This window comes from Cercospora beticola, chromosome 1, assembly GCF_033473495.1.
Source record: "Cercospora beticola chromosome 1, complete sequence".
Taxonomy (NCBI): Eukaryota; Fungi; Ascomycota; class Dothideomycetes; order Mycosphaerellales; family Mycosphaerellaceae; genus Cercospora; species Cercospora beticola.
The window spans coordinates 1,990,368-2,014,247 of NC_088935.1; the positions used below are offsets into that span (position 1 = coordinate 1,990,368).

General features: G+C 54.4%; 10 protein-coding genes across 10 annotated transcripts; 8 read left to right on the forward strand and 2 right to left on the reverse strand.

Moving 5' to 3' along the window:
* Positions 1 to 258: 258 nt before the first annotated feature.
* On the forward strand, positions 259 to 1,924 carry RHO25_000765 (uncharacterized protein; the record flags this gene model as incomplete). Its single annotated transcript, XM_023593370.2, has 6 exons — positions 259 to 291; positions 340 to 613; positions 666 to 700; positions 753 to 930; positions 995 to 1,126; positions 1,254 to 1,924. The coding sequence occupies 6 exons, from the start codon at positions 259 to 261 to the stop codon at positions 1,922 to 1,924; spliced, it is 1,323 nt and encodes a 440-aa protein (XP_023458667.1).
* Positions 1,925 to 2,180: 256 nt separating this feature from the next.
* Positions 2,181 to 3,166, forward strand: RHO25_000766 (uncharacterized protein; the record flags this gene model as incomplete). Its single annotated transcript, XM_023593371.1, has 3 exons — positions 2,181 to 2,308; positions 2,365 to 2,834; positions 2,883 to 3,166. 3 exons carry the CDS (start codon positions 2,181 to 2,183, stop codon positions 3,164 to 3,166), a joined length of 882 nt encoding a protein of 293 aa, XP_023458666.1.
* A 207-nt stretch (positions 3,167 to 3,373) lies between these two features.
* On the reverse strand, positions 3,374 to 4,552 carry RHO25_000767 (uncharacterized protein; the record flags this gene model as incomplete). Its single annotated transcript, XM_023593372.2, has 1 exon — positions 3,374 to 4,552. One exon carries the CDS (start codon positions 4,550 to 4,552, stop codon positions 3,374 to 3,376), a length of 1,179 nt encoding a protein of 392 aa, XP_023459248.1.
* A 249-nt stretch (positions 4,553 to 4,801) lies between these two features.
* Positions 4,802 to 8,502, forward strand: RHO25_000768 (uncharacterized protein; the record flags this gene model as incomplete). The annotated part of the gene is made up of 2 exons (XM_023593373.2): positions 4,802 to 5,821; positions 5,893 to 8,502. 2 exons carry the CDS (start codon positions 4,802 to 4,804, stop codon positions 8,500 to 8,502), a joined length of 3,630 nt encoding a protein of 1,209 aa, XP_023459247.1.
* Positions 8,503 to 8,812: 310 nt separating this feature from the next.
* On the forward strand, positions 8,813 to 9,583 carry RHO25_000769 (uncharacterized protein; the record flags this gene model as incomplete). The annotated part of the gene is made up of 2 exons (XM_023593374.2): positions 8,813 to 8,870; positions 8,925 to 9,583. The coding sequence occupies 2 exons, from the start codon at positions 8,813 to 8,815 to the stop codon at positions 9,581 to 9,583; spliced, it is 717 nt and encodes a 238-aa protein (XP_023459246.1).
* A 749-nt stretch (positions 9,584 to 10,332) lies between these two features.
* RHO25_000770 (uncharacterized protein) lies at positions 10,333 to 13,557 on the forward strand (the record flags this gene model as incomplete). Its single annotated transcript, XM_023593375.2, has 2 exons — positions 10,333 to 10,531; positions 10,586 to 13,557. 2 exons carry the CDS (start codon positions 10,333 to 10,335, stop codon positions 13,555 to 13,557), a joined length of 3,171 nt encoding a protein of 1,056 aa, XP_023458662.1.
* Positions 13,558 to 15,924: 2,367 nt separating this feature from the next.
* On the forward strand, positions 15,925 to 17,875 carry RHO25_000771 (uncharacterized protein; the record flags this gene model as incomplete). The annotated part of the gene is made up of 3 exons (XM_023593376.2): positions 15,925 to 16,184; positions 16,241 to 16,644; positions 16,701 to 17,875. The coding sequence occupies 3 exons, from the start codon at positions 15,925 to 15,927 to the stop codon at positions 17,873 to 17,875; spliced, it is 1,839 nt and encodes a 612-aa protein (XP_023458661.1).
* A 906-nt stretch (positions 17,876 to 18,781) lies between these two features.
* Positions 18,782 to 19,770, forward strand: RHO25_000772 (uncharacterized protein; the record flags this gene model as incomplete). Its single annotated transcript, XM_023593377.2, has 2 exons — positions 18,782 to 18,784; positions 18,853 to 19,770. 2 exons carry the CDS (start codon positions 18,782 to 18,784, stop codon positions 19,768 to 19,770), a joined length of 921 nt encoding a protein of 306 aa, XP_023458672.1.
* A 634-nt stretch (positions 19,771 to 20,404) lies between these two features.
* RHO25_000773 (uncharacterized protein) lies at positions 20,405 to 20,802 on the forward strand (the record flags this gene model as incomplete). Its single annotated transcript, XM_023593378.2, has 3 exons — positions 20,405 to 20,485; positions 20,565 to 20,642; positions 20,725 to 20,802. The coding sequence occupies 3 exons, from the start codon at positions 20,405 to 20,407 to the stop codon at positions 20,800 to 20,802; spliced, it is 237 nt and encodes a 78-aa protein (XP_023458671.1).
* A 524-nt stretch (positions 20,803 to 21,326) lies between these two features.
* RHO25_000774 (uncharacterized protein) lies at positions 21,327 to 23,733 on the reverse strand (the record flags this gene model as incomplete). Its single annotated transcript, XM_023593379.2, has 2 exons — positions 21,327 to 23,508; positions 23,639 to 23,733. The coding sequence occupies 2 exons, from the start codon at positions 23,731 to 23,733 to the stop codon at positions 21,327 to 21,329; spliced, it is 2,277 nt and encodes a 758-aa protein (XP_023460338.1).
* Between the last annotated feature and the right edge of the window lie 147 nt (positions 23,734 to 23,880).

Genomic DNA, 23,880 nt, shown 5'->3' on the forward strand with positions numbered 1-23,880 from the left:
GATTTTCTAATGTAGTGCCAAGCTTCTCCTGTGTGCAGCCTTAGGCATGAGTCAGATCCTGGCTGCTGGTTTCGGCGACCTGCGATCAGACGCCAAGCGCCTCTTTGCTCTGTACGTAACAATCATCCTCCAGCACAGATTTCGTTTGCCGATGTTCCATTAGTGCTCTGGAGCCCCGTGGAGAATTGGAGGTCTCTCTCTTTTGGAGTTCTACTCACCAACCTCCAAGCACAAATTTTCATCAGCAAAATCACAGCCATGGCTCGAAAAGTCATCATAGATACCGACCCAGTGAGATGAACAGCTGTTTTTGTCGAGATGATGCTAACAAGACGAAAGGGCGTGGACGATGTTATGGCAATGTTACTGGCACTCTCTGCCCTGCCGGAAGAACTCGAAGTACTACTTCTATCGATCACCTATGGCAATATCGACGTGGAAAACTGTCTAAGAAATGTCGTTTCCATGTTCTTCCATATTGAGAAAGAGATCGAGTGGCGAGCAGCTCAAGGCAAGCCCCTGGGTTTTGACGCTCTGCGCAAAACGAAGCCCATCGTTGCTGTTGGCAGCGATCATCCACTTACTGATCAAATGTTGATGGCGGACTTCTTTCGTGAGCTTCTCTCCCGTGTTCGCTTCCCTACCAGGAGCTGACCATTTTCTAGATGGAAGAGATGGTCTTGGAGGCATTCATGGAACAGTGGGAGATTTGAGAGTCCGGCAACAAAGATCATTGACTGACAAGATGGCAGCATCCTCATCTTACCCCGAACGAGACGTGGAAGGGCCTCTTTGACAAAGCTGCGAGCTCTGGAACTGACGCCGATAAGATCATTGCAAGTGAGCTGCGCAACGAAGGCGCAATGTTCACTGCGTCGAAAATACCAGCAGTTGACGAGATCCTCCGCTTGCTCAGAGAAAACGAGCCAGGTAAGCATGAAATCGATGTGGCAGTCGTACATAATGGATGCTGATGAAAGTACCTTCTCTGAAGATACGATTACGATTGTTGCAATCGGCCCGCTGACCAATCTTGCACATGCTGCAGCACAAGACCCAGAAACTTTCCTCAGAGCCAAGGAAGTGGTAGTTATGGGCGGCAACGTTGATGAGAAAGGCAACGTGAGTGACTAGTTTCGGAGTGTCTGTGGACAAGCAACTTTTGCTAACGCAGGTCTATCGTTTGCCAGATGACACCAGGTAAGTAAAGTCCAAGGTCCTTCGCCATGCGCAAATTAATGTGTTCAATGCAGTGGCCGAGTTCAACACATTCGCAGATGCAGTAGCTGCGGCTCGAGTGTACGCACTGTCTTCTCCCACGCCGAAAACGACCATGCCACCAGTACCACCCGCCCCTCCTGGGCAGCAGGCTGATCAGGCACCACCGCCATACCTGGCAGATTATCCGGAAAAGCTCTCACGTCAACTGAAGGTCACATTATTTTCTCTTGACATCACGGAACGTCATGCACTCAGTCGCGGCCTGTTCCGTACATTGAGTGAGCCTCTCGTGAGCGCTGCATCGCCGCTGGCGGAGTGGGCGACGGCATTTCTCACATCAACGTTCGACAAAGTGGAGAGCCTGCAGCAGGACGTCTCCGGTGATGCGGTCGGTTTGCACTTGCATGATCCGCTCTGTATCTGGTATTGTATGGCTACTGACGTGTCGGGCTGGGAAATTCTCAAAGATGAAGACCTGCGCGTGGAGACATCTGGACAATGGACACGAGGGATGTGTGTCGTTGATCGACGCACGAGAAAGAAATGGCCTGCAGGCGATGAAGGCGAGCGACCTGGTGATGCTGGCAACTGGCTTTCTCTGAATGCAGGCAACAGATTGCAGCGCTGCATTGGCACTCCGCAGACGACTGGAAACAGTGATTTCGGAGAGTTCTTGGTGAAGCGCGTTTTCCTGTCCGGTTGACCTTAAGATATCGACAGAAGTATCCTTCCTCGTTCACTCAAAAGAAGCCCAACGGCGCAACGTTAGACTGCATCAACTGCCAACCTCATATTGGCTAGGCAGCTGCTCAAAGAAACCTCACTTCACATTGGCTAGTCAGCTGTTGAACCAAACCTCACTTGCGTACCTATTAATGTTCCCCACCCGCTTCTCATTGTTCACTCTCGTCACAACCAGCACGCGCCACCACCCGGTCTTGCTTCGACACGCAAACAAGATGCTCTCACCGCCATCGACAGGCAAGAAGCGAAAGAGGATTGACGAGGTTGAACTACTCAAGAGAAAGGTCATTGACCTTGAAGCTGCACTCGCTCGTTGCCGCGCGCCTCTGGCCGACGCACCCAAGTGCGTAATCCAGGCCCTCGACAGTCTTTCCAGCATTGAGCTAATTTGGATTGCAGATTGGGCCAGCAGATCTTGTTCCTGTTTGTGGGACCAGAACCGCACTTTATAACTCTACATACGGACACACTGGCGCTTCCCACAGCTCACTGGCTGTACAATGTTCCGGCGAGGCTCAACGGTCTTATCCACCTTGTAGACCAAGACCCAGAGCTCGTCGCCATCTGGCGCCTTTACTTGTACACAGGCAAAATCTGGTCGCAGTGGGATGGCGACATCGACGATATTGACGACGGGGAGCAGACGGTTCACGAAGACAGGGAATGGCATCGCCTGATGTTGCTATACGTCTTAGCAAAGTCTCTGAGCGACGAGGCCTTTGGCAACAAGGTCTTGGACAGCATCTTCGAAAAAGTCGAGCTATCGGACCGCTTTCCTACTGACTTGGCGGCTGAGGTCTGGGAGCACACCACTTGGGGTAACAACCTGAGAAAAGTGATCGTCGACCTTCATGTGTGGAAGGGGCAGGGTATGTAATGGTCTGCATGACTGGAGACGCACTACTAACATGTCCTAGGCTCCGGACTTCGCGAACCGCATGCTGATCGCAATGGCCCTGCCGACTTCCTCAACCGCGTCCGCACTGGTCTGACAACTGCGGGAGGCAAAGTCAAAGACGCTGCGGTGACTTCGCCATGGGCCACTGCATCTAACCGATGTGCAAAATATCATCGCCATCACTACACCGATTATTGCGGCATAGAAGTTATGGATCTCACAGAAGCCGGAAACATGTATGAGCCGTCGGCCGGCCCAAATACGCCAACTCGCATCCCAGCGCGCGCCTATCCGACTCCTTGATGGACAATTGCATGTTGTCAGCGGTGCAAGTGGCAGGAAGAAGACGTGTGCAACGACGGAGAATGTTGGCGAGATTGTGCTTGTTTGTTGGTCGAATCCCGAATTCTTTGGAAGCGCAGTAGTCTGAGATTGTTGAGCACCAGCACGTATGATGTCTTGCAGGATCCGTGATAGCGTAGAGGGTTCGACTCCGGAACCAAGTCATCTTCAGCTAGTGGAACGAGAGAATGTGTCATCAGCACTACCGCTACCTCCAACCATGCCACTCAATCCCGCAAGCCCTTCCGCAATCTCGTTCCTCCGTCTCTTATCCTCTTGCCTCTCTTGCTCTGCCAGGCTTTCTTCTCGATCGACGACAGCATACATTTTCTCTGCCATGAGTCGATTCTTTGCCTTTTCCTCGTTCAGGTAGGCATTCACCTCTCTCACAGACCTGCTCACCTCCGAACCCCAGCGAGGCTCCTGAGGCGAGGTCCGAGACCGACTGATTGCATGAGAGCCGGCATCGCTGATACCAGCATAAGCAAGCAATATGTCATCCCATTCGTCCTCTTGAGCTGCGATACCCTCCTGCTCCTGCAAATGATGTCGCAAGTCGTGTCGTTTTTGGCGCTGCTTGATGCGAGAGTTGAGATACCTTGTCAAAGCCAATGGCTGAGGTTTCTTCATGCGTAAGACCGGTATGGCGTTGGCGCTGAAGACCTTGGGGATGTGCCGTTGCCCGGAGCCGCCCAGCCATTCTCTGGGAGTGGCATGCTCAAGAACGGAAGGTGGAGAAGGGGGAATGGTCGCTGCGTCTGCTGGGCGGTACTGAAACTTGGGCGGCGAGTCTGTGTCACGCAACGTTGTTGAGTCGAAGACATATTTCGAGATTGGCGGCCTGATCACGTCGCCTTGGGACAGCCCTTCTGTGATACGGCCAGTGTCGCTGTTGCGCTTGACCAGGACGACCTCGCAACGCGTACCCGTGCTAGCCGCATCCTCCACGACCGCAGCGTTATCTGTCTCCGTGCTCTCACTTTTGTAGTCAAAAGGCTCATTGTACTCTTCGCTAATCGAGCGCCGCGTGATCAAGGGCCCGTTCTTCACATTCTTCGGCGCCCTCTGTAGCAGATCCAGCACATATTGCTTGCTGTCCGCATCGCCGGCCACTGCAGCATCCAGATGGTCAATGGCTTCGTAGCCAGCTTCGAACAATAGCTTCAACTGGCGGTGCGACGTCGTGTGTCGGAAGCCTGCGAAACGACATCGGACGACATTGTTCAGTTCGTAGCGGCGCTGGGCTGGAATGTCGAGTTTGTTACATTGCGAGAGCAGGGCGCGATAGAGCGCGATCGCCGCGAGTCTGTGAGCGCCGGACTTGTGGGCGACAACGAACTTGGGCATATACGAATGGTCGTGTCGCGTTGGCAGAACGTGGGCGGGATGCAGCTGACCGGAGCTCGGGGTCTGTTGCCGATGTGCTGCTGTTTTGATGCCCCCTAATCAAGTTTTCATGGGCAGCTCGCCAAAAGGGCAGGCGTGCGTGAACTTCCAGACCGGGCGTCAAACATCTTGCTGCTGTCAACATAATACCAACAACGTGTTACACCGACGCCGACATGCAGCAGCGGTGATAGCACTCTCAAGGCCAGCATGGAGGCCTATCCACCTGATTATGTCCAGCACAACCTGCCGCTGGTATTGCTGTCTGGCTTGGGACAGCTGGACCGCGATTCGGCCAAGTCGCCTCCTGCCCGACAGGAATCTGGCGCCCGGATTTCGACCGAATCGCCAGAATGCCATTCAGATCAAGCAAAGCGACTTCTGCAAGCGTTCCGATCGTTAGACGGCACAGACCGTGCCTGGAACTCTTCAGCCCAGCCTGGCCCCACAAGTAGCATTCGATTCAAGATCAAAGCTGTCGGCAGGACTTACAGTCTTCCGCCCCGGAAAGCTGCCCCCTTACCACAGTCACCGGGAGCAGAAGGTCCGCATGTTGCGAGGAACACCGAATTGCACTCCCCGTTGTCACCTCTGTCGCCAGGCTCGCCAGTCTTCCCTGATGGCGTTTTCACGCCTTTGTGGTTGCACAAACATCAAGAGCAAGTGCCTTGCCTCGTGCTGGCTGCGTTCCAGATCAGTGCCAACGAGGCTTCGCAGGATGAGCGCCTGAGAGGAGACATCAATGCTATCCGCAATGCTCTTACCCGCTCTATGTTCAAGACCCGCTTTGCAGTATTGCTCATTAGCGATCGAAGTATTCTCGAAGCGCCGGACCTGGAAGATCGGCTGGGCATGATACGCAGGGCAACAAACTTGGACTCCAAGTCGGGGTTATTCTTCATGCCTCCAATGGGCTCAGATGCTGAGATTGAGACTTTCGTTCATGACATGATGAAGGTCTTGCAGCCGCAATGTGTAGACTATTACCGAGACTTGACTAAGCATGCCCGGCGCAAGAAAGCGAGAGGTGGTCCTCCTCCCCTATCGCACACGCCAGTAGGTGGAGCATCTCAAGCGACGACCCAATCTGGTTGGAATGTGCGATACGAGTTCAAGCAGGCCGTGTTCGCGGAATACAGACAGGAAATGGATGTAGCTGAGCGACATTTCGCTGCCGCTCTGGAAGAACTCTTCAGTACTGAGGGCGGTGTCCTCGAGACGACGACAAATGTAAGTTCGGCTTGCATGATGTATCAGTCACTAGTCCTGGAGTGAATACTGACTAACCGTCTGATGTCTAGTGGTCCCCAAGATGGAACGAAGCAAGATTGTTGTCAGACGTGACTGCTTTGCGAATCCTTCGATGTCAATTGTGGCTGGGGCAAACCACAGGCGCTGTCCAATCATGGATGAGTTATAAGCACCGCATGAAAGACCTGATCGACCTGCGAGGCAAGGGATCAGGAACGTATAGCTGGGCTGCTTGGGAGGGTAGATGGGCTGTCATCATGTCACAGTTGATTCAGCGTGCTGAGGTCCCTTCCTTGCAAAGACCTCCCCCTGAAAGTTCTTCGGAACTAGCAGTGTTTGTCGAACCAGAAAGAGTTGCTTTAGCGACAGAGCGACTACGTCCGTGGGACTTGCTGCATCATCCAGGCTACTGGCTCCGGCTTCTTTCTCAAGGCATTCGAGCTCGATGGGTAAGGGCTCTGGCTATTCCAGATGAGGACCGCTTATCACCAGGGCAATCGCCAGCCTCGTCAGTAGCGAATCGCTGGAAAACGTACGATGCATATCTCGTACCCGACCCTCACGAGGAAATGTCCGTATCCGCGGAGGGAGGCCACGATCATGTCGCAGAGCTTGGAACTGCTTGCACGCAAGCGTCCAAGGAATTCGCCGCTCGTCAGCAATTGCGTATGAGCGAGCAGATAAGACTTGAACTTGCCGAAGACTTGATTTCGGCAGGCCAACCCTCGGATGCCATCAAGCTACTGATGGAAATATGGGAAAGCTGCACATGGCGAGAAGACGAGTGGCACATCCCATTTGCACGTCTACTGCGTATGCTTCTTGACTGTGCACGCCAAGGAGACACGGAGCAATATTCCTCGATGATACCAGCCGTGACATGGGAACTCCTTGCTATTGCAAGCGATGGTTCATCGGACACACCGCTGGATTTGATGAATTGCGTGCCCGCGCCGTCCGAGAATGGCGCTATCGCATTGACAAACAGAGACGGAGACAGGCTATGTCCTTTCGTTGTGTCGTTTGCCTTCGCAACGCAGAGCAGTTATGTCGGTGAGTCGCAACAATGTCAGCTGACATTGATGCTGAACACTGCCACGACGGCGAAGCCGATACAGCTCTCGTCCGTCCATATTCGACTCGGGAAGAAGCAGGTGCACGTTAATCACGAGTCTGACAGCACGCAAAGCTCGACAGCACCGGAACTGACGATCTTGCCATCGTTTGCTGAGCACGATAGCGGCAGCTCCGATGTCACAGCAGACTTACTCTTCAGCCCACAGAGTCCCAAGACTTTTCAGTTCGAGATCATGCTTCGTGAGGCGCAGGTGTGCCGCATCGACGAGGTGATCATTTATGTCAAAGAACCCAGCTTCAATCTGGAGCATGTTCTGGCAGATCATTGCGTCTTACCTCTAAACCGGTGGCAGGTTCGGGGCGACGAAAAAGCTGACAGTGTGTTGCTTCCTCACGTGGACCCCAAAGCAATTACAATATTGCCGAAGCCACCGAAACTGCAGATCTCGCTGTTAGAGCCGCGAAAGAATTACTTCACTGACGAGCATATACGCCTGCGCGTGAACGTGTTCAACGAGGAAACCGATTGCATAAGCGGTACAATCACACCCGCGCTTGTTGGCACCACCGACGACCCAGCAACGAGTCTGAAATGGGCTAGTGACGACGCTTCTGGTGCACCGGCAGTAATATCGGAGCTCTCTGCGTCCTCGAGTACAACGAAAGAACTTCTCTTACAAGCACCCACTGAAGCATCGAGCATCGCTTTGACGCTGGAGGTGCAGTACGCTCTGAAATCAGATCTCGACACCGTTCTGTCGAAAGCTGTCACTTTCGATCTGTCCTTCGTGCCTGCCTTCGAAGCCACCTTTACGTTCTTACCTCGATGGAATCCGGACCCATGGCCGAGCTATTTCTCGAATACCAACACAGACATCCCCACTGGCATTAAGCAACAATGGGGATTTTGCGCTCAATTGTCATCGCTGACCGATCAAGATGTTCTGCTGCGCACATTGGAAGTTGTTGTGCACGAGGTACAGGGTGATGTGTTATGCACCGTTGCGGAGGCTACACGAACCAACGAAGTGCTGCTTACGGCGCAGGCGAGGCACATGTCGGAATTCGAGCTTATTTCACAAAAGCTTTCTCTGGATGATCGCCGAGCAAGCCATATCGACCTTTCGTTGATTGCAACGTGGTCGGTAGGGACTGCTACTGAAACGGCAGAAACGATCATTGCTGTGCCTCGCCTCACAGTCCCTACGTCGGAGCCTAGGGTGCTCTGTACGATCGAACGTGGTCAAACGGGTGCGAGCCCCATCTTACGCTACCATCTTGAGAACCCCTCTACTCATTACCTCACGTTTGCTTTGACGATGGAAGCAAACGACGACTTCGGGTTCAGCGGACCCAAGTATCGTGCTCTCAGCCTTACGCCGCTCAGTCGAAGCCAGGTCGAGTATCGACTACAGCTTCACAATGATACAGAAGGAGGCTCCTGGATATCTCCGAATCTGCAGGTTGTCGATTCGTATTACAACAAAACTCTGCGAGTCCACCCAGGTGACGCTCACGTCAAGCTAGCTGCCGATAAGACGGTTCAAGCCTGGACGGGAGTGGACGACGAGACCACTTCATGAGGTGCATTGATCCGGTTTATTCTTTCGATGCAGGAGCACGGTTGAGGCGCTCCTGTCAGTAGCGACGCCCGGACTTGCACTGGATCGAAGATTCTCTACGGCACGAAAAGCAATCACCAGATTTTCTGGCGTCGTGGATCGCTCTGGCTGGACTGAAGTGAGCTCTTCCCCTCGGGCCTTCTTCGCTGAATTCAAGATCTTATCCGGTCGCTTGTACTAGCGCGCTTTCCGGCAACTTCCGCCCTTCATATTGCGTCAGAGTTCGCTTGTCAAACGCGTGGCTCGTGGTTCTAGATTTCAAGCCAACGCGATGGACGAGGAGCAAGCTTCGAAATTTGCACTTCACGCGAGCTGTCGCGAAGGTCAGAGTAAGCAGAAGGACAAAGGTAAGAGAACATGTCAACTCGTCTAACAACAGCCAGCACGACAGGTCGAATCGCTGCTGAACGCCGATAAGAAACTCGCCAACAGACGAGACGATGACGATCGACTCCCGCTACACTACGCCGCGTCCTACAATCGGACCGCCGTTGTCGAGATATTGTCAGACGTGAAGGGGTTCGATGTCGACGCACAAGATGGAAGTGGATGGACGGCCTTGATGATGGCAGCGAGCTTGAAAGACGGCGACGAGATGGTGGATCTGCTGCTCAACAAGGGCGCCGACCCAGACGTCAAGAACAACAATGGACAAACCGCCCTGTTCTTTGCTGCATCCAAGTCGAACCTCGACACGGCGAAGAAGCTCATTGCTCACAAAGCCAGTGCCAGGGTCAAGGACAGGCGCGGACAAATGCCCCTCCACAGAGCTGCAGCGGTCGGCAACGTACCCATTGTTAAGCTGTTGCTGGAGCATCGCAGTCCCGTCAATGGATCAGATGTTGACGGGTTGACGGCATTGCATCACGCCATTGCCGAGGGACACGGACAAACAGCCGTGGAATTGTTGAAGGCTGGATCAGATGGCTCGAAACGAGACAGTGAAGGCAAGTTGCCCATACAGTTAGCCCCGGACAAGTCGGTGCGCGAATTCATATTGCGAATGGCGGAGGAAGAGGGGATAGAGCTTCCGACATCGTAGCATGGAGATCACCGCCAGGAGATCACCTGGTGCACTGTGATCGTCATGCCTGCGGTAATATCACGAATCCCACAGAGAGGGTTAGCCTCACGCTTGAGAATCTCATAGCTCCCACTCCTGTGCATATATGCCTCATCAGGCGGAATGACGAGGCACCCAAATGGCCTCGTCAAATGTGCGTGAGAATATGCGTGCCAGGTGGTGCTGCACGCACGCAAAGCATGGTCTCGCTTTCCAGACCCGGCTGTGGGGCAATGCAGGGCTGGGGCCCGCCGGCGATGCATCGCATTGGTCTCGCATGTTGCATGGGGCCTCCGACTCCAGTTGCTTCTCTGCAGCACGCAGCCTGACGAAAAATTTCGCCATCTGCGGGCCCCAATGGGTTCCTCAGCGTGCGAACGAATTGCGGGCGTCTCTCTTCATGTGTTGTGGGCAGCGAGAGTTTCGGGTAGCTGCCGCTAGCAACTTGATTGCCGTGAGCGTGGGCGCAAAGCCAGTTTCTGTGCATTTCGGCTGCCAGTAGACGTTGCGCGTTCTTTTTGTGATCCTTGATCATTGCAAGCTTTCGCATCTCTTTCCGTCTGCCAGCTTGTGACTGCCCGTTCGCCAGCCAGTCGGAGCAATGAGGAGCTGAGCGTGGAGGACCTCGCTGGACGTCTGTCTGTGCTTGTTGGCCCGCCCAGCGCCGGGCGAGGGAGGAGACTTTGTTGGCACTGGCACTGGCGTGATCGTCTTACTTTTGCACGACAATGTCCTCCTTCCGGCACTTCAAGCGGCGGAGGATGTCTGCACTATCAGGCGCCGGAGACGTGGACGACCTTGCAGCTGACGGCGCCTCCTCCGGTACCAGGCATCGCGCAAGAGCACACTCTATCACTTCTGCCTATGGCAACAGCCTTCCCAGCAGATCTCACATTCATAATGTAAATCACAGCAGCCAATTACAAGGTACGCGAGCTCCTTATCTAGACTTTCTGTCGGAAACCCACTCACTACTCGCAGATGTCCAATACTCCTCCTCTGGCGTTCGCGAGCAGACGGCAGAATTGTCGTCGTCCTTCTTGGGCGACTCTGAAATGGCAAAGCACTTCCAACAGCTGGAACCCAACAAGCAGCAGCTCTCCTCCGTGAATGACCCCATCGAAGAACAGAGCGAGCCAGTGACGCCGGACGAGCCAAGTGAGCACCGGGGATCTGACTTTCCAGGCTTGTCGTCCTCTGGTAACGATGCGTTGTTGATATACAATGAGAACGGAACGAGGCCTTCTCAAGGCACGGGACTTCGCCGATCATCCACCCGTCAATCACAAGCCATTGAGGATCAAGACGATGCCGACACATCAGCGAGAGTGCCTCTATTGCCCCGCGAAAGGATTTCCTCGTACCGGAAGCAGAGATATGGCACCACGCCGGATGCTGAGGGTCAGCCAGTCGCCAGAGAAGGCGTCCGAGGGTTCTGGAACAGATGGGTCCCACGTACTCCATCTGTCAATGCTGCCAAGCACAGCGTGAAGACCGTCGCAAACCCCAAGAGCTGGGATGCTCGCAAGATGTACCAGGCAGCGATTGTGCAGCCCATAAGCACTTTGCCTTCGGTTTTCCTGGGGCTGTTGCTTAATTTATTGGATGCTCTTTCCTACGGAATCATCTTGTTCCCACTCGGCGAGGAAGTGTTCTCACAAATGGGCGCCGACGGAGTGTCCATGTTCTATGTCAGCTGCATTGTTTCGCAGCTGGTGTACTCTACAGGCAGCATCTTTCGAGGAGGTGTCGGTTCTGAGATGATTGAGGTCGTTCCATTCTTCCACAAGATGACATATATGATTATGGCCCGAATGGGAACCGAAAATCCGGATGCCTTGAGAGCTACAGTCATCACCTCATACGCCATGAGCTCTATCTTGACAGGAATCGTCTTCTTCGGTCTTGGAACCGCGCGACTGGGCAACCTCGTCTCATTCTTCCCGCACTCCATCTTGGTCGGTTGCATAGGTGGCGTGGGCATCTTCCTTTTCTTAACAGGCTTGGAAGTGTCTGTTCGACTAGACGGCAACTTAGAACCTACAAAAGAGGTGTTCGACAAGCTGATTGCCCCAATGAGTATTGCTCAATGGCTGCCACCTTTGGTGCTTGCGATACTCCTTCTCGTCATCAAGCGGTACTACGACAAGCCATTCTTGGTACCGGCATACTATATCGCCATTGCCGCCATCTTCTACATCGTGACTATCGCCGTACCGTCGCTCAACATGGAGAAGTTGCGCGAAGCTGGATGGGTGTTTGAAGGCCCAGCTGCTGACACGACCTTCTACAACTTTTACAGCTATTACCAGTTCAGCATCGTGGATTGGAAGGCTGTCATCATGACAATTCCTTCTCAGCTGGCCTTGTGCTTCTTTGGCATCCTACATGTGCCGATCAACATCCCGAATCTGGCCATGAAAATGCAGGAAGACAACGTGAGCCTCAATCGGGAGCTGATCATGCACGGAGTCTCCAACACGCTGTCAGGATGCGTTGGCAGTATCCAGAACTACTTGGTCTATGTGAACAGCGTACTGTTCATGGATACTGGTGGCGACTCTCGACTCGCTGGCTATATGCTTGCCGCAGCAACGACCGTTCTTTGGATGATCGGACCTGTTGTCATTGGTTACGTACCAGTGATTGTCGTGGGGACACTTATCTACTACCTAGGAATAGACTTGGCGAAAGAAGCACTCTGGGACACGCGTGGAAGATTGGCCAACCTGGAATACTTGACGATCTTCGTTATCGCCGTTGTCATGGGTATCTATGACTTCGTCGTGGGCGTTGCCATCGGCATCGGCTTGGCATGCCTGGTCTATGTCGTGCAGACGTCAAGAAAGTCTGTAATCCGAGCAGAGTTCTCCGGCGAGATTGCCGAGTCAACGGTGCGCCGTCATGCCAGGCAACGGGCATACCTTCATCGCGTCGGACCTCAGATTCGGGTTGTCAAGATTGCAGGCTACCTGTTCTTCGGCAGTATCGTGGACGTGGAGAAACGAGTCCGTGCAACTATAGACGCGGAGACTTTTGCTCAGGCGCCCATTCGATACCTGGTATTGGACTTCTCCCACGTTACCGGCATTGACTTCTCAGCAGCAGAGGCCTTTGGACGCATGCACCGCATTCTTAGGCGAAGGGATGTAGAATTAGTCGTTGCTGGGGTCAACCTCACCGACGATGTTGGACGCAATCTGCAAAGAGATGGCCTGTTTGAGGAGAGCGACGAGACCCCGCCACCGAAAGTGTTTGAGAACCTGAATGGTGCTCTGGAGGCGTGCGAAAATGCCCTTCTCATCACACTGACGGAGAAGCAGTCGCAGAGCTTGAGAACAGGCGGAGACTCTCCTCCGATGGCAATTCCCGAACAGCACAAGCCATCGCCAATTTCTCAATTAGACAGCATTGTGGGCTCACCGCGTGCATTTGCTCGACATGCGGCCGCCGCGCAGACCATCACAGAGGTGAACCAACCCGAGCAAAACAGGTGGCAGAGTCTCAAACAGCCTTTGCCGCTGATCTTGCAAGCCTTCCAGGACTTGACAACCAAGACCGAGGACTTCTGGTTCCGAGCAGTTCCATACTTCGCGAGGAGAGAATTGACGAAAGGGCAGCTCCTATACAGGAAAGGCGATAAACCGGATGGCTTCTACCTCCTCCAATCTGGACTGCTTCGTGCGGACTACTCGCTCGAGCAAGGCAATTACTACGAATCGATTGTGGCAGGCACGACGTGCGGAGAACTGCCATTTTTCAGCGAGACCGAAAGAACATGCAGCGTCTACGCCGAAACGGATTGCATTGCGTGGCTGTTGACCCCCGAGAAGTGGGAAGAGCTGCAGAAAAAGGATAGTGAGGTGGCGCAGGAATTGTTGAAGGTTGGTATGAAGCTCAGTGCGGAGCGGATGAATGCTATTACTAGTTATGTGTTGATTACGGCGAGTTGAGCGGAGATTCTGTGATAATTATTGATACAACATATTGGAGACGAGAGGGAGCTCAAGCTCAGGCCAGGTTCGGTTGGAAAAATGGCGGGATAGTTGCTTGGAAAGTTGTGATTCTCTCAGCGAGGCGTTGGCGGTTTCGCGGAACGCACGTGGCGACTGCACTGTTGCTTGGTGATACTATGGAACCGGCGGTAGGGGCTGTTTGGAAGCGGTTGTTGCGGTGCTGCAGCTCAAGCGGCTGTACCATGCATCGTGCTCGGAATCGACAATTGTGCAGTGCAGTATGGTGACGTGTGGGGATGGAAGTGGTAGAACTACATATCGTTATCCTAGACCCAATTTTTCCGGAGCAAACTCCACCTCATGCTTCCTGCAGGTGACTGACTGATGAGAGTCTTACTACTATGTACACGTGCGAGGGGAACAGCTCTGGACACATGTACTGACACGGCTGTCAGAATAATGCACGTGTTCGAGACCAGAATCCTTCTCAGCCGCGCAGCCACGAAGTTCCTCGCAATGACCCTGATCACGGGAAGGCGGCGCCACTTTTCAGGGGAATGAAAGACTGTCGACCGCCAAGAATCATGCTCGCTCGTCACGGTCCGGCATGAGCGCCATTGGAATAGCGTGGGCGGCAAGAAAGCATGTCCTCGACGAAAAACGCCAAATGGATTTGGGAAAAGCTTTGGCTAGAACTGGTTGTACAGATACGTTGTTCACACGCCAGAACAATACGATGGTCTGAATCACTTGTGTGCATGGAGGCTCGGTTGCCCGCTATTTGTGGTGAAACGCGTTGCTTCGATATTCTGTTCCGTATACAAGGTTGAAGCGACATGTCGCAGGGTATTGTGAGGTGCGGTGTATCTGAAGCACGAAGGGGGGAAGGTGGAGATTCGGTGATTGGCCATTCAGGTGTCGGACTCGGTTCCACAAGGCTTGTGCCAAACGCCTCCCGAAGCCCAGCGATTCGCGTTTCGCATCTGTCATGACACGTGAGCGTTGGCGAAGTCTGAGTCGCGATGGATGGAACTGGCCGCGTCGAATTGTGCAAAGGCATTTTCGGCGTGGAGGTTGGAGTACTCTGCAAAGTCGTCTATCAGAGGCAGGCGTTCACTTTATTGGAAGGGAGCGGTCTGGCGACAGCTTGGTCTGGAACACGTGCCGTGCGCTCTCACATATACTGATCAACACTGCGATCCATAGTAGGACATGTGACGGGAGGGCCTGAAGTCGTGGCGGGCGGCCGTGGAAATGCCGGTAGAGATGGCGTTTAAGCACGGCAGCTTCTTGGGAGAGTCGTGTTTCACGCATCCATGGCTCCCTTGTGACAGGATGCAGTGTTGCGAGGTTTGGGGATGGAGGCTGGAGCGATCGTTGCACAACGGCGAGCACGGCGACTGCTGGAGACAGGAAGCACATGCGAGCGAGCAGCATTATTCGAGTGTTCCGGCGATATTATAGTGGCACCTGCTCTGGGACGGTGTGCGAAACAGGTGATTCGTGCACGAGTCGACATTGGCCGCGAAGACGCAATCTCACACGCTCGCTGCTCGGCGCGGCGCAGAGCTCGCAAGCAGCTGTATGCCTGCTCGCTAGGCGGGGTTGACGGGGGATATCGTGCTGGTGCGAGTGACCTGTCTGGCCTGATGACTTGGGTGCATCTCAGATCCACGAGGCCGTCTGTCCAAAAGTTTTTTTGAGATGGTTTGATGATGGTCTTTCAGGGTGCAGCAGTGGCTTGGATCGACTGCGCAAGCGCGTTTTCCCCAGCACAGACTGCGCGATGGAGAAAGCGTCTCTCAGCACATTCGGCGGCGGGCAGGGAGGGCGCGCGAAAGGCGCACTATTGGACGACACGCCGGACGAGCCTCACTGTCCCTCACACGGTCCATGTGCGGATTGTATATGCACATGTATTCTACTGCTGCTGGTGTGGTGGAGTGAGCAGCGGCTGGCTGCAGTAGCTTGCTCGCAAGGGAAATCGCGTCAAGGTCTTACAGGTCGTCTGCTGACCCTCTCACGTCAACCAGCGTCGCTGGAACGTGTGCCGCCGTACAGCATTCGCAGCATGGCGCAGCGCAACACGCAGCAGCAGGCCGGCGGACGTTGGGAGCGCTCTAAGAAAAGTGGAGTAAGTGAAATTGGATCAGAGCTTCGTGCACTGGCCTCGTGCTTTTCGCTCCATCAAAACCATCTCCTGCCGCCCAACTTCCCAAAACCACTGCTCTGCACCTCCTTGTCCAGCATTTGCCCTTTCTTGCTTGTGATACCCCTTCTGTCTGCTTCCACTCTCTTCCCCAGCCCACCCGACGCAGTCAGCAGTCCACCACTTCTCCATCACCCTACTGTAATTGAGAAGCCATGTCGGACGCCCAGCAGCAGGCACAGACTGCTCCCGTCACCGAGACCGTCGTGACCGATCCCGCGACCGCCACGAGCATCACCAAAGACGCTCCTGTCGCTGACGCCGTCGTCGACGCCGAGGCCGCAAAGACCGACGCCGAGCCTGCCGCCACTACTACCACCGATGCTGCTACAGCCGAGTCAACAGAGGTGGCAGAAAAGGCGGTAGAGCCAATTACCGAAGGGCAGCTTGCATACAAGGGCCCAGGTCTTCTCAAGTGAGCTGGACGCGATTTATCAGAGCGAGGATGCAGCACGTATTGACATGAGCAAGGTCCATCATTCCATCCAAGAAGGAGTTCTGGCTGAGCGACGAGGCTGTTGCTCCTCAAAACCTCGACCTCTACCTTCGTGGCGAGAAGCCAGAAATCTCACACCCCGTTGTTGCTTGGGCAAGCCACACCGGCAAGGGTCTGTTGTTCTTCAACAAGAAGGGCGAGACCAACCGCACACACCCATCTGACGTCCTCGCGCTCTACGATGCCAGCGACCTCAAGAAGTCGGCTCAGCACGAGTTCTCCTTCAAGCTCAACGGCGACAACCACACATTCAAGGCTTCCAACGATGCCGAGCGTGACGGCTGGTACCTCTCCATCGAGCGCGCGATTGAGCACGCCAAGGCCTCCAAGGAGGAGATCCGTGCCAGTGAAGGCTACAAGGCCGAGATCGAGAAGCTGAGTAAGTTTTGACGACGCACACCGCGCATCAGAACCACATCACTAACTTCAAGTCAGACAAGCCAAACGTCGTTGGCGCTGCCACCACTCGCAGCCTCTCCAAGCCAAAGAAGAGCACCGATGTCCCACCCACTGAGCGCATTGGCTCATCCGACGGCGAGGCTGACGAGGACAAGAAGAAGAGCCAGAAGAGCCGCTCGACATCTCGCGGCATCTTGAACCGCTTCAAGACCAACAAGGAAGAGTCTGCGGAGAAAAAGGTGGAGAGTGAGGACAAGAAGGAGGAGGTCAAGGCCTCCGAAGAGACTCCAGTCGCTGCCTCCACCGAGGCTGCACCAATCGTGGCCAGCACCACTGCTGCCGAAATTCCTGCTGCCGCCGAGGTTGCAGCTGAGGAGAAGGCTGTCGAGACTCCAGTTGAGGAGAAGGCGAAGGGCGGCAAGCGTGGTAGCATCTTTGGCCGCGTCTCGTCTGGCTGGAGCGGACTCCGCAGCCCAGCCAAGGAGAAGGACCTCAAGGACGCTGAGCTCAAGAACGAGACCACCACTGCTGCTCCAGTGTCTGAGAACCCACCAGTGCTCCCAGAGACCGCTGCCACCACCGACTCCACCGCCGTTACGGCCATTCCAGCAGTCGAGGAGCCTGTCGCAGAAACCAAGGCTGAGGAGAAGAAGGATGAGGTTGCTACACCCAACAAGGAGAAGAACAACTTCTTGTCTGGCATCGGCGGCTTCATCAAGCGGAACCGCAGCGTCAGCCCCAACACCCACAAAAAGGAGGCTGCCAAGGCCGATGAGACCGTGGCTGCTCCAGCTGAGACCGCCGTTACAGAGCCAGTTGTCAAGGCTGAGGAGCCAGCAACTGAGAGCGCTGCCACCGCTGCAGAGCAATCCACCGAGGCCCCGGCCGAGAAGATTGAGGAGCCAAAGACTGAGGCCACCACTCCTAACAAGCGCCAGTCGGTGCTCGGCAGCCTCGGCCGTCGTGCCAGCAAGGCTCTGAACCGCATTCAAGCTCCAAAGAAGGAGAATGCCGCCCCAGCTGCTACTGATGCCAAGGCTGAGGAGACCGCTGCCGTTAAGCCAGCTGAAGAGACCCCAGCCATCAACGGCGAGACCAAGAAGGATGAGCCAGAGGCTCCAAAGACCATCGGCGACGTCGTTCCTGATGCCGTCAACGTTGGTCAGCCACAGCAGCAGCACAACACTCCTGCCGTCACTGCCAGCGCTTAAACATCTGATGCTTCAAGTGACTGGCTTCCGGTCCGACGCAGCGACATTCGAGAATGCCGACCAGTTCACGCAATGAACATGGCCTCATACGCGATGTCACCCCTACAATGATACCCCTTGCTCACGCTTTCCGCTGCGTCGCACCTAATCCCCAACTCCCGACACTCGCTCATGGTCTGCGGCAGCCAACTTTGTCAGTTTGCATTTCTGCATTGGGAACAAGGATCTGCTTTCGGTGGCGTCTGCTTTTGGATGGATACCACATTAGTTTGTTTGCATTGATGTTTAGTGATGCGAATACCCCTGAAACGATGATACCCGTTTAGAAGCGGTTAAGGTAGAATAGTCTGGTAATACAAATGGTTTCACATGTTCCGCGTTTGCTGCAGTGTTCCGTTCCATCGAGTGCTTGATGAGTTTTCCGTGCGCACAACATCTGCCAAAGCAAGTGTGTAGTGTCGGCATCAATATCATGCCACTGACGCAGGACACGCAAGAATGTACGAAGGTATGGCGAGTGGCAGCCGGCGGCCGAGAGGTGAAGTCATCCGCCCTTATTGGGTCTCGACCTCGCACCGCACACTAACGTACGCCAGCTGCATGAAGGCCTCTAGAACGCGCCTCTCGCCCGCCTTTCTCCTTCTTGCCTGGCGCGGTATTCTTCTGCTACAGTGCGAGTAGTCGCGGAGTTGCTGCCGTTCGTTCCTGCTTGTCGCGCCGTTACCAAATCCCTCCTTCGACTGCCTTCTCGCTGCCCTTTGACCCATCTCCTCGCGTATCCAACCTTGCAGACATCTCACAGACAGCATCGCTAATCGGCAACGTCGCTGGCGACAGGCATTAGCAATCTCGGCTTTCGTGCCGAGGCGGGCAGAGTGAGGCGGCTCGGCAGCAGTATGAGCAGTCATGGTATGTTGCATGTCGCAGCCCTGCCTCGAGCATGTGCGGAATCATGCTGATTGGGTTCTGTCCCGCAGGGTTGCTGTCACTCGAGAGCCGCGAGCGAGTCGCCATACGGCGAGGCAAATGCGCCTGGGTCGGAACACAATGCACCCAACGACTCATCCCGCGCAGCGATCAACCGCCCATCGCAAGCACCCGATGCTCGAAGTAATACTTCGCGCGAGCCTCAGATTAACAATGCTGGTGCGAGTCGACGACCAGATGGAACGATAGTGCGCCCAAACCAGCCGCTGCAGGCCCCTCGACCCGTGGGACACTGTCCGAAATATTATAGTCACCACCAGCCGCCCTGGACACGACGCATTCTCGAGGACCTACGAAAAGAGTTCTTCGATACTCGTACCAGTAACAGAAGGGAGATTTGGGATGCTCTAGAAATAGTGACTGAGAGGATGCGTGCTGGCGATCTCGACCAGGCGCAAGCAGTTTTGGACGCCGCAGGCCTCACAGTGCCCAATGGTCGACTGGCACGAGGAGCTAAGGGTAGAGAGAGGAGTCTTGAGGGTGTCTACGACGATAGGGGAAAACTTTACGACATACCTTACTGGATTGTGGCTGATCCAGCCGACATCATCGAGGGCGGCGACGAGAAAGATATTGACAACACTGAAGATGACGAAGATGTAGACTCGGCTTCACGACGAGAGGAAAAGGGCAAAGGCCGTGCCGAGGATATTGGAGACGAAATGCGCGTCACCGCTCGACTGAATACGGCCGCCCAAGATGTGACCGTCACCATTGGCACTAAACAAACCATATTGGTCCTCAAGCGGAAAATTGAACAGCAGAACAACATAAAGCTGAACAAGCTCATCCATCTTGGTAAGATCTTGAAGGATCACCAAACATTGGAAAGCACGGGCTGGAAGTCGGGCCAGATCTTGAATGCTTTCGTGGACGACCGCGCGGTGACGGAGCACTCTACAGCATAGCTTGCGGATCACGACGGGCTTCAGACCTACCCTTTTGAGCCTCCCGAAGAGCGTCCTGAAGAGCATCCTGAAGAGCGTGCTGCTGTTGCAGAGCTTCCTCGTGTTCCAGAGCGTCCTCGTGTTCCATGGTACCGACGGGAACCAAATGCGATTGCGGATCAGTACGCCATATGGACTCTGTTGGCGATGTTGTGGCGGAAGATGAGACGTGAGTACTCGAATCGAAGGGCCGAAGCAAGAGCTCGAAGGGAACAGAATCAACCCGCCCAGGACGAGATTCCCATGCAATCGCTATAATGGGGACGAACAAGGAGCTAGGAATGAGCCATGGGAAATGAGAGCTCGTGAACTCGAGGCACAGGCTCTTATGCGCGCTTGTAAATTCTTATTGGGTGCATGAATTGCATTGAAGTGATACCACGGCGCAACAGTACGATCTTTAGAGGCGGAGGAACAATGCATTATATTTTGTACATACCTGTCGCTCTTCTCACATGAACCTGAATTCGTAACATCAAATCGTCATTCAAATTTTGACGCGTCTTTCTCCATTTCAGTCTCGCAACAGCCACTTCACGCGAACCGCGACGCCTGGAACATCTACACTCGCTTCGACGAAGAAAGTGACAACACCATGCCTTCCGCAGATCCCGAAGCCAAAAGACGCGCAGCACGCGACACGGTTGACATTCTCTTCGAAATCTCAACCATTTTGGTTCGTTCTTGCCCAGTCCTTGATCGTCTTCGAGAAGCCGGCAAAGCAACAAACATGTTGAGTTTAACACTCAAAACAGAACTGCAACCTCGATCGACAGTCACTATCGTACTGCATTTCTCTGATTGAGAATGGAGTTAATCCTGAAGCTCTTGCGGTGAGTCTCCTCTACCAAATTTCGTTCAAGTTTGTCGACTATACCTGTTGGAACTAGGCTGATCATGTTTTGGGAAAAACAGAAAGTAATCAAGGAGTTGCGAGCGGAGAATGAGAAGTTGGGATTGAGTAATGTCGCTCCTCCTGCTTCGAGTTCGTAATGGCTTTGTGGCGATCGGGGATGAGAGACATGGGCGTGCACGCCTGGTCTTGCTGTATGCAAGTGGCGAGAGGAAGTTTGATACCCATTAAGGGTTTCTGAAAGCAAATGGGAGTTTGCAGGAAGCGAGAGACGGAACAAGTCATCATGGGTTACTTGGTCGAGTACAGTGTAAAAGAACGAGGCGACTCCCACGTTCGGAGTTATACTGTTCTGGGGCGTTTTCTGCTATGATGCACGACTACACACGCTGACTTCATCGCAAATGATGTTTTGAGACAAGGTGAAAAGTTTGAATGGGGAGGAAATCAGAGTCATCGCGTTGATAGCGATGCAGGAGAAGGCGCCATTGGCCACTTTCAAACTCCTATGTAACGATCGTCAATCGACCGTCCAAAACGAAGTACTAACTCGGCTCCTTGAAGCTGGGTTTCTCAAGACTTGCGAAGCCCTCCAATCGGACCTCTGAAGTCATGCTCAAGCATCTGCAACTCTGCAATGAAGAGCTGCGTGGGAAGAATCAAATCAATCGGGACCATCATCATCCCCGTCATCGTCGTCGACAGCCAGAGAAGATATCCCAGACGTCGCGGCTTGCACGCCATTCTGCCCTGTCCTCCGCCCAGCAGCGCGCCGCTTCTTTTTCTTCGCGCCCATACTCAGCGGGCTCTCCTTGATCCAACGAGCAATGGCTTCAGCGCGCTCAGTACTAATGGGATACTCCTTGCCATGCTCATCTTGTGCCCAGCGCTTGGGCGGAGGTCCGGAGCTGTCACCATTCGTCGTCGGTGTCGATGAGCCAGTAGACGGCGTCGCGGAGGTGTCTTTGTCTCTGAGTGGACCACTGATGCCTTCCTCGTCCTCCATCGCTCTGCGCTCTCTAGCACGCACGGCTCGCTGGAAGGACTCTTCATCGACTACGCGATCATCGGATAGAGCATCAATGATGGACTCCTGTTTTATGCGCTCTCGCTTTTGCTCCGAAGTTTCTTGTTTTCGTTCTTTCTGCCGTGCAACCGCTTTCGACGAAGTGTCTTTTGCCCAACCGCCGGCGGCGTCAGGTAGAGGAGCTGGAGCACAAAGCTTCTGCCACGGCACACTGAGACCAAGCCAATTGTTTGCTCTGCGAAGCACTTCAATCCAGTCAGCACGAGCAGGGCTGCGAGCCGCTTGGAAGATTGGATAGCCGTCCGCGATCCTCGCCAGACGCGCCGCATTGTGGGCGTGACGCAGAATCTCGGTGGGACTTGTCTGAACAAGCGCATGTGCCAATAGTAAAGAGTGCAGCGCATCGGTGAGAAGTGGGTGATATGTAACAGCTTCGCGACTCCCGAATGCTTCATGTAGAATGTCGTTGTTCCGCATCGCCTCTATGGTCTCCTCACTGGGAAAAGGAGGAAGATCTGCTGGAGGCTGCTGAGTGAAGAGGGCGCTGGCAGGATGAATCTTGGGCGACGGAAACTTTGGCCACCCATCCTCGCCGCGTTCGAATGGATCCGACTTCGGCTTCTGATGCTTGATCATAGAACTCGAAGTTGGCGTAAGCTTCTCATCCGCGTTGTCGCTGTGGACTTCATCCCCAGAATCATTCAACTCTATCAACCTGCTTTTGGGCAGGGTCGTTTGTGTTTTATTGCCGTTCGCCAGATCATGGACCCTTCGCATGATCTCATTTGTGATTTCGTAAGGCAGGCCTGGCGTGTAGTCGAAGTGTGAGAGGAATGCTTCGTAGTCCTTCAAGGCGCGCCTTGCGTTCACTTTCACGATCTTTCGCGCGGCAAGTCTCTCATCTTGCGCTTTTCGATCGACGCCGTTGCTCTCACCTTCTGCAGTGGCTTGCTGATACTCTTGTAGCCCGTCCAGAGCGGCATGCACGCTCTGACAAGCAATAGTGAGGTATACACCAGCACGATTGAACAAGAGTTGCATCTCCAAGCTCTTCGGTTGATCCTCTTCTTTCAGGTGCGGTACTGATCTCCAGTCTCTGTGTCCCTTCTGCCATGCTTCCTGCTCGGCCTTCATCTTGCTCGCCAGTTCCAGCTCCTGTTGGTCGGGCTTGTGTATGCGCCGTAAGTTCTCTATAATACGCAAGGCGATGGTCAGATCGTACACAGCGCCTTGCCATTGTTGTTTAAAGATCTGCACCAGCGCCCGCGTTCGCAACGGAGCAGGCTGCTCTTCCATAGGCAGTGCCTGTATGATCTCGTTGAGTGGATCGAGGGGAGTATATTCTTCCATGGCGCGACTCGGAATCTTCTCGTGGAAGAAATGCACGTAGCGCGCGTCTGTACTGTGCGACTCTCGCTTCAGCACATGTTGAGCCACATCCTCGACAGTGCTCGTTGCCTGCATGGTCGCAACGCTCGCGGCTACCTCGTCGAGCTGGAAAGCCGATGACAGCAGCTTCACAGCCTTTTGCCGTATCTTGAAGATTCGCTCTTTGCTCAATTGACTCCCCGGCCCCCCGCCAGCACCGAAGTAGTCCATGCGGCCGTTCATGGCAGTGTTAGACAAGCCCGTCGAGGCACGCACCGAGTCTTCTGAGGCTTGATCGACAGCTTTGCGGATCTTAACGATATCGTAGAAGACGGCGGGATCGATTAGGCGCGGGGCAGGCATGGTCCAGTTCTGGTGGGCGAGCGAGTCGAGGATCTCGGGTGGAAGTTGAAGCCATGGTCCGTGGAAACTGGAGATGTACCGCCAGTGTCTGTCGCGTGGAGAGCAGCGTCAGCGGGAGAGGACGAGTGAGGGCCGAGAGGTAGGAGGAAACAAAAGGAGAGGAGAAGAGAGTGGGGCAAATGGGCGAGACGCGAGGAAAAGACGGGCGACTTACTTACTTGTTCCTGCAGATGATCAGGCTCGACGTCGACGGCGGCGGCGGCGGAGCAGAGGAGCTCTCGCCCGCTTCGCCCTTGGCCTTCTTCTTCGCCATGGCGCGTCGCAGTGCGGTGGAAGAATGTCCAATGGCTCGCGGCCGAAGTTTTGTCTGCAGCAACGGGTCAAAGAACCAAGCGACGACACAAGCAAGCAAGCAAGCAAACAAGCGCAAGCACATGCAAATCGCGGGCGCTGCAGGTGC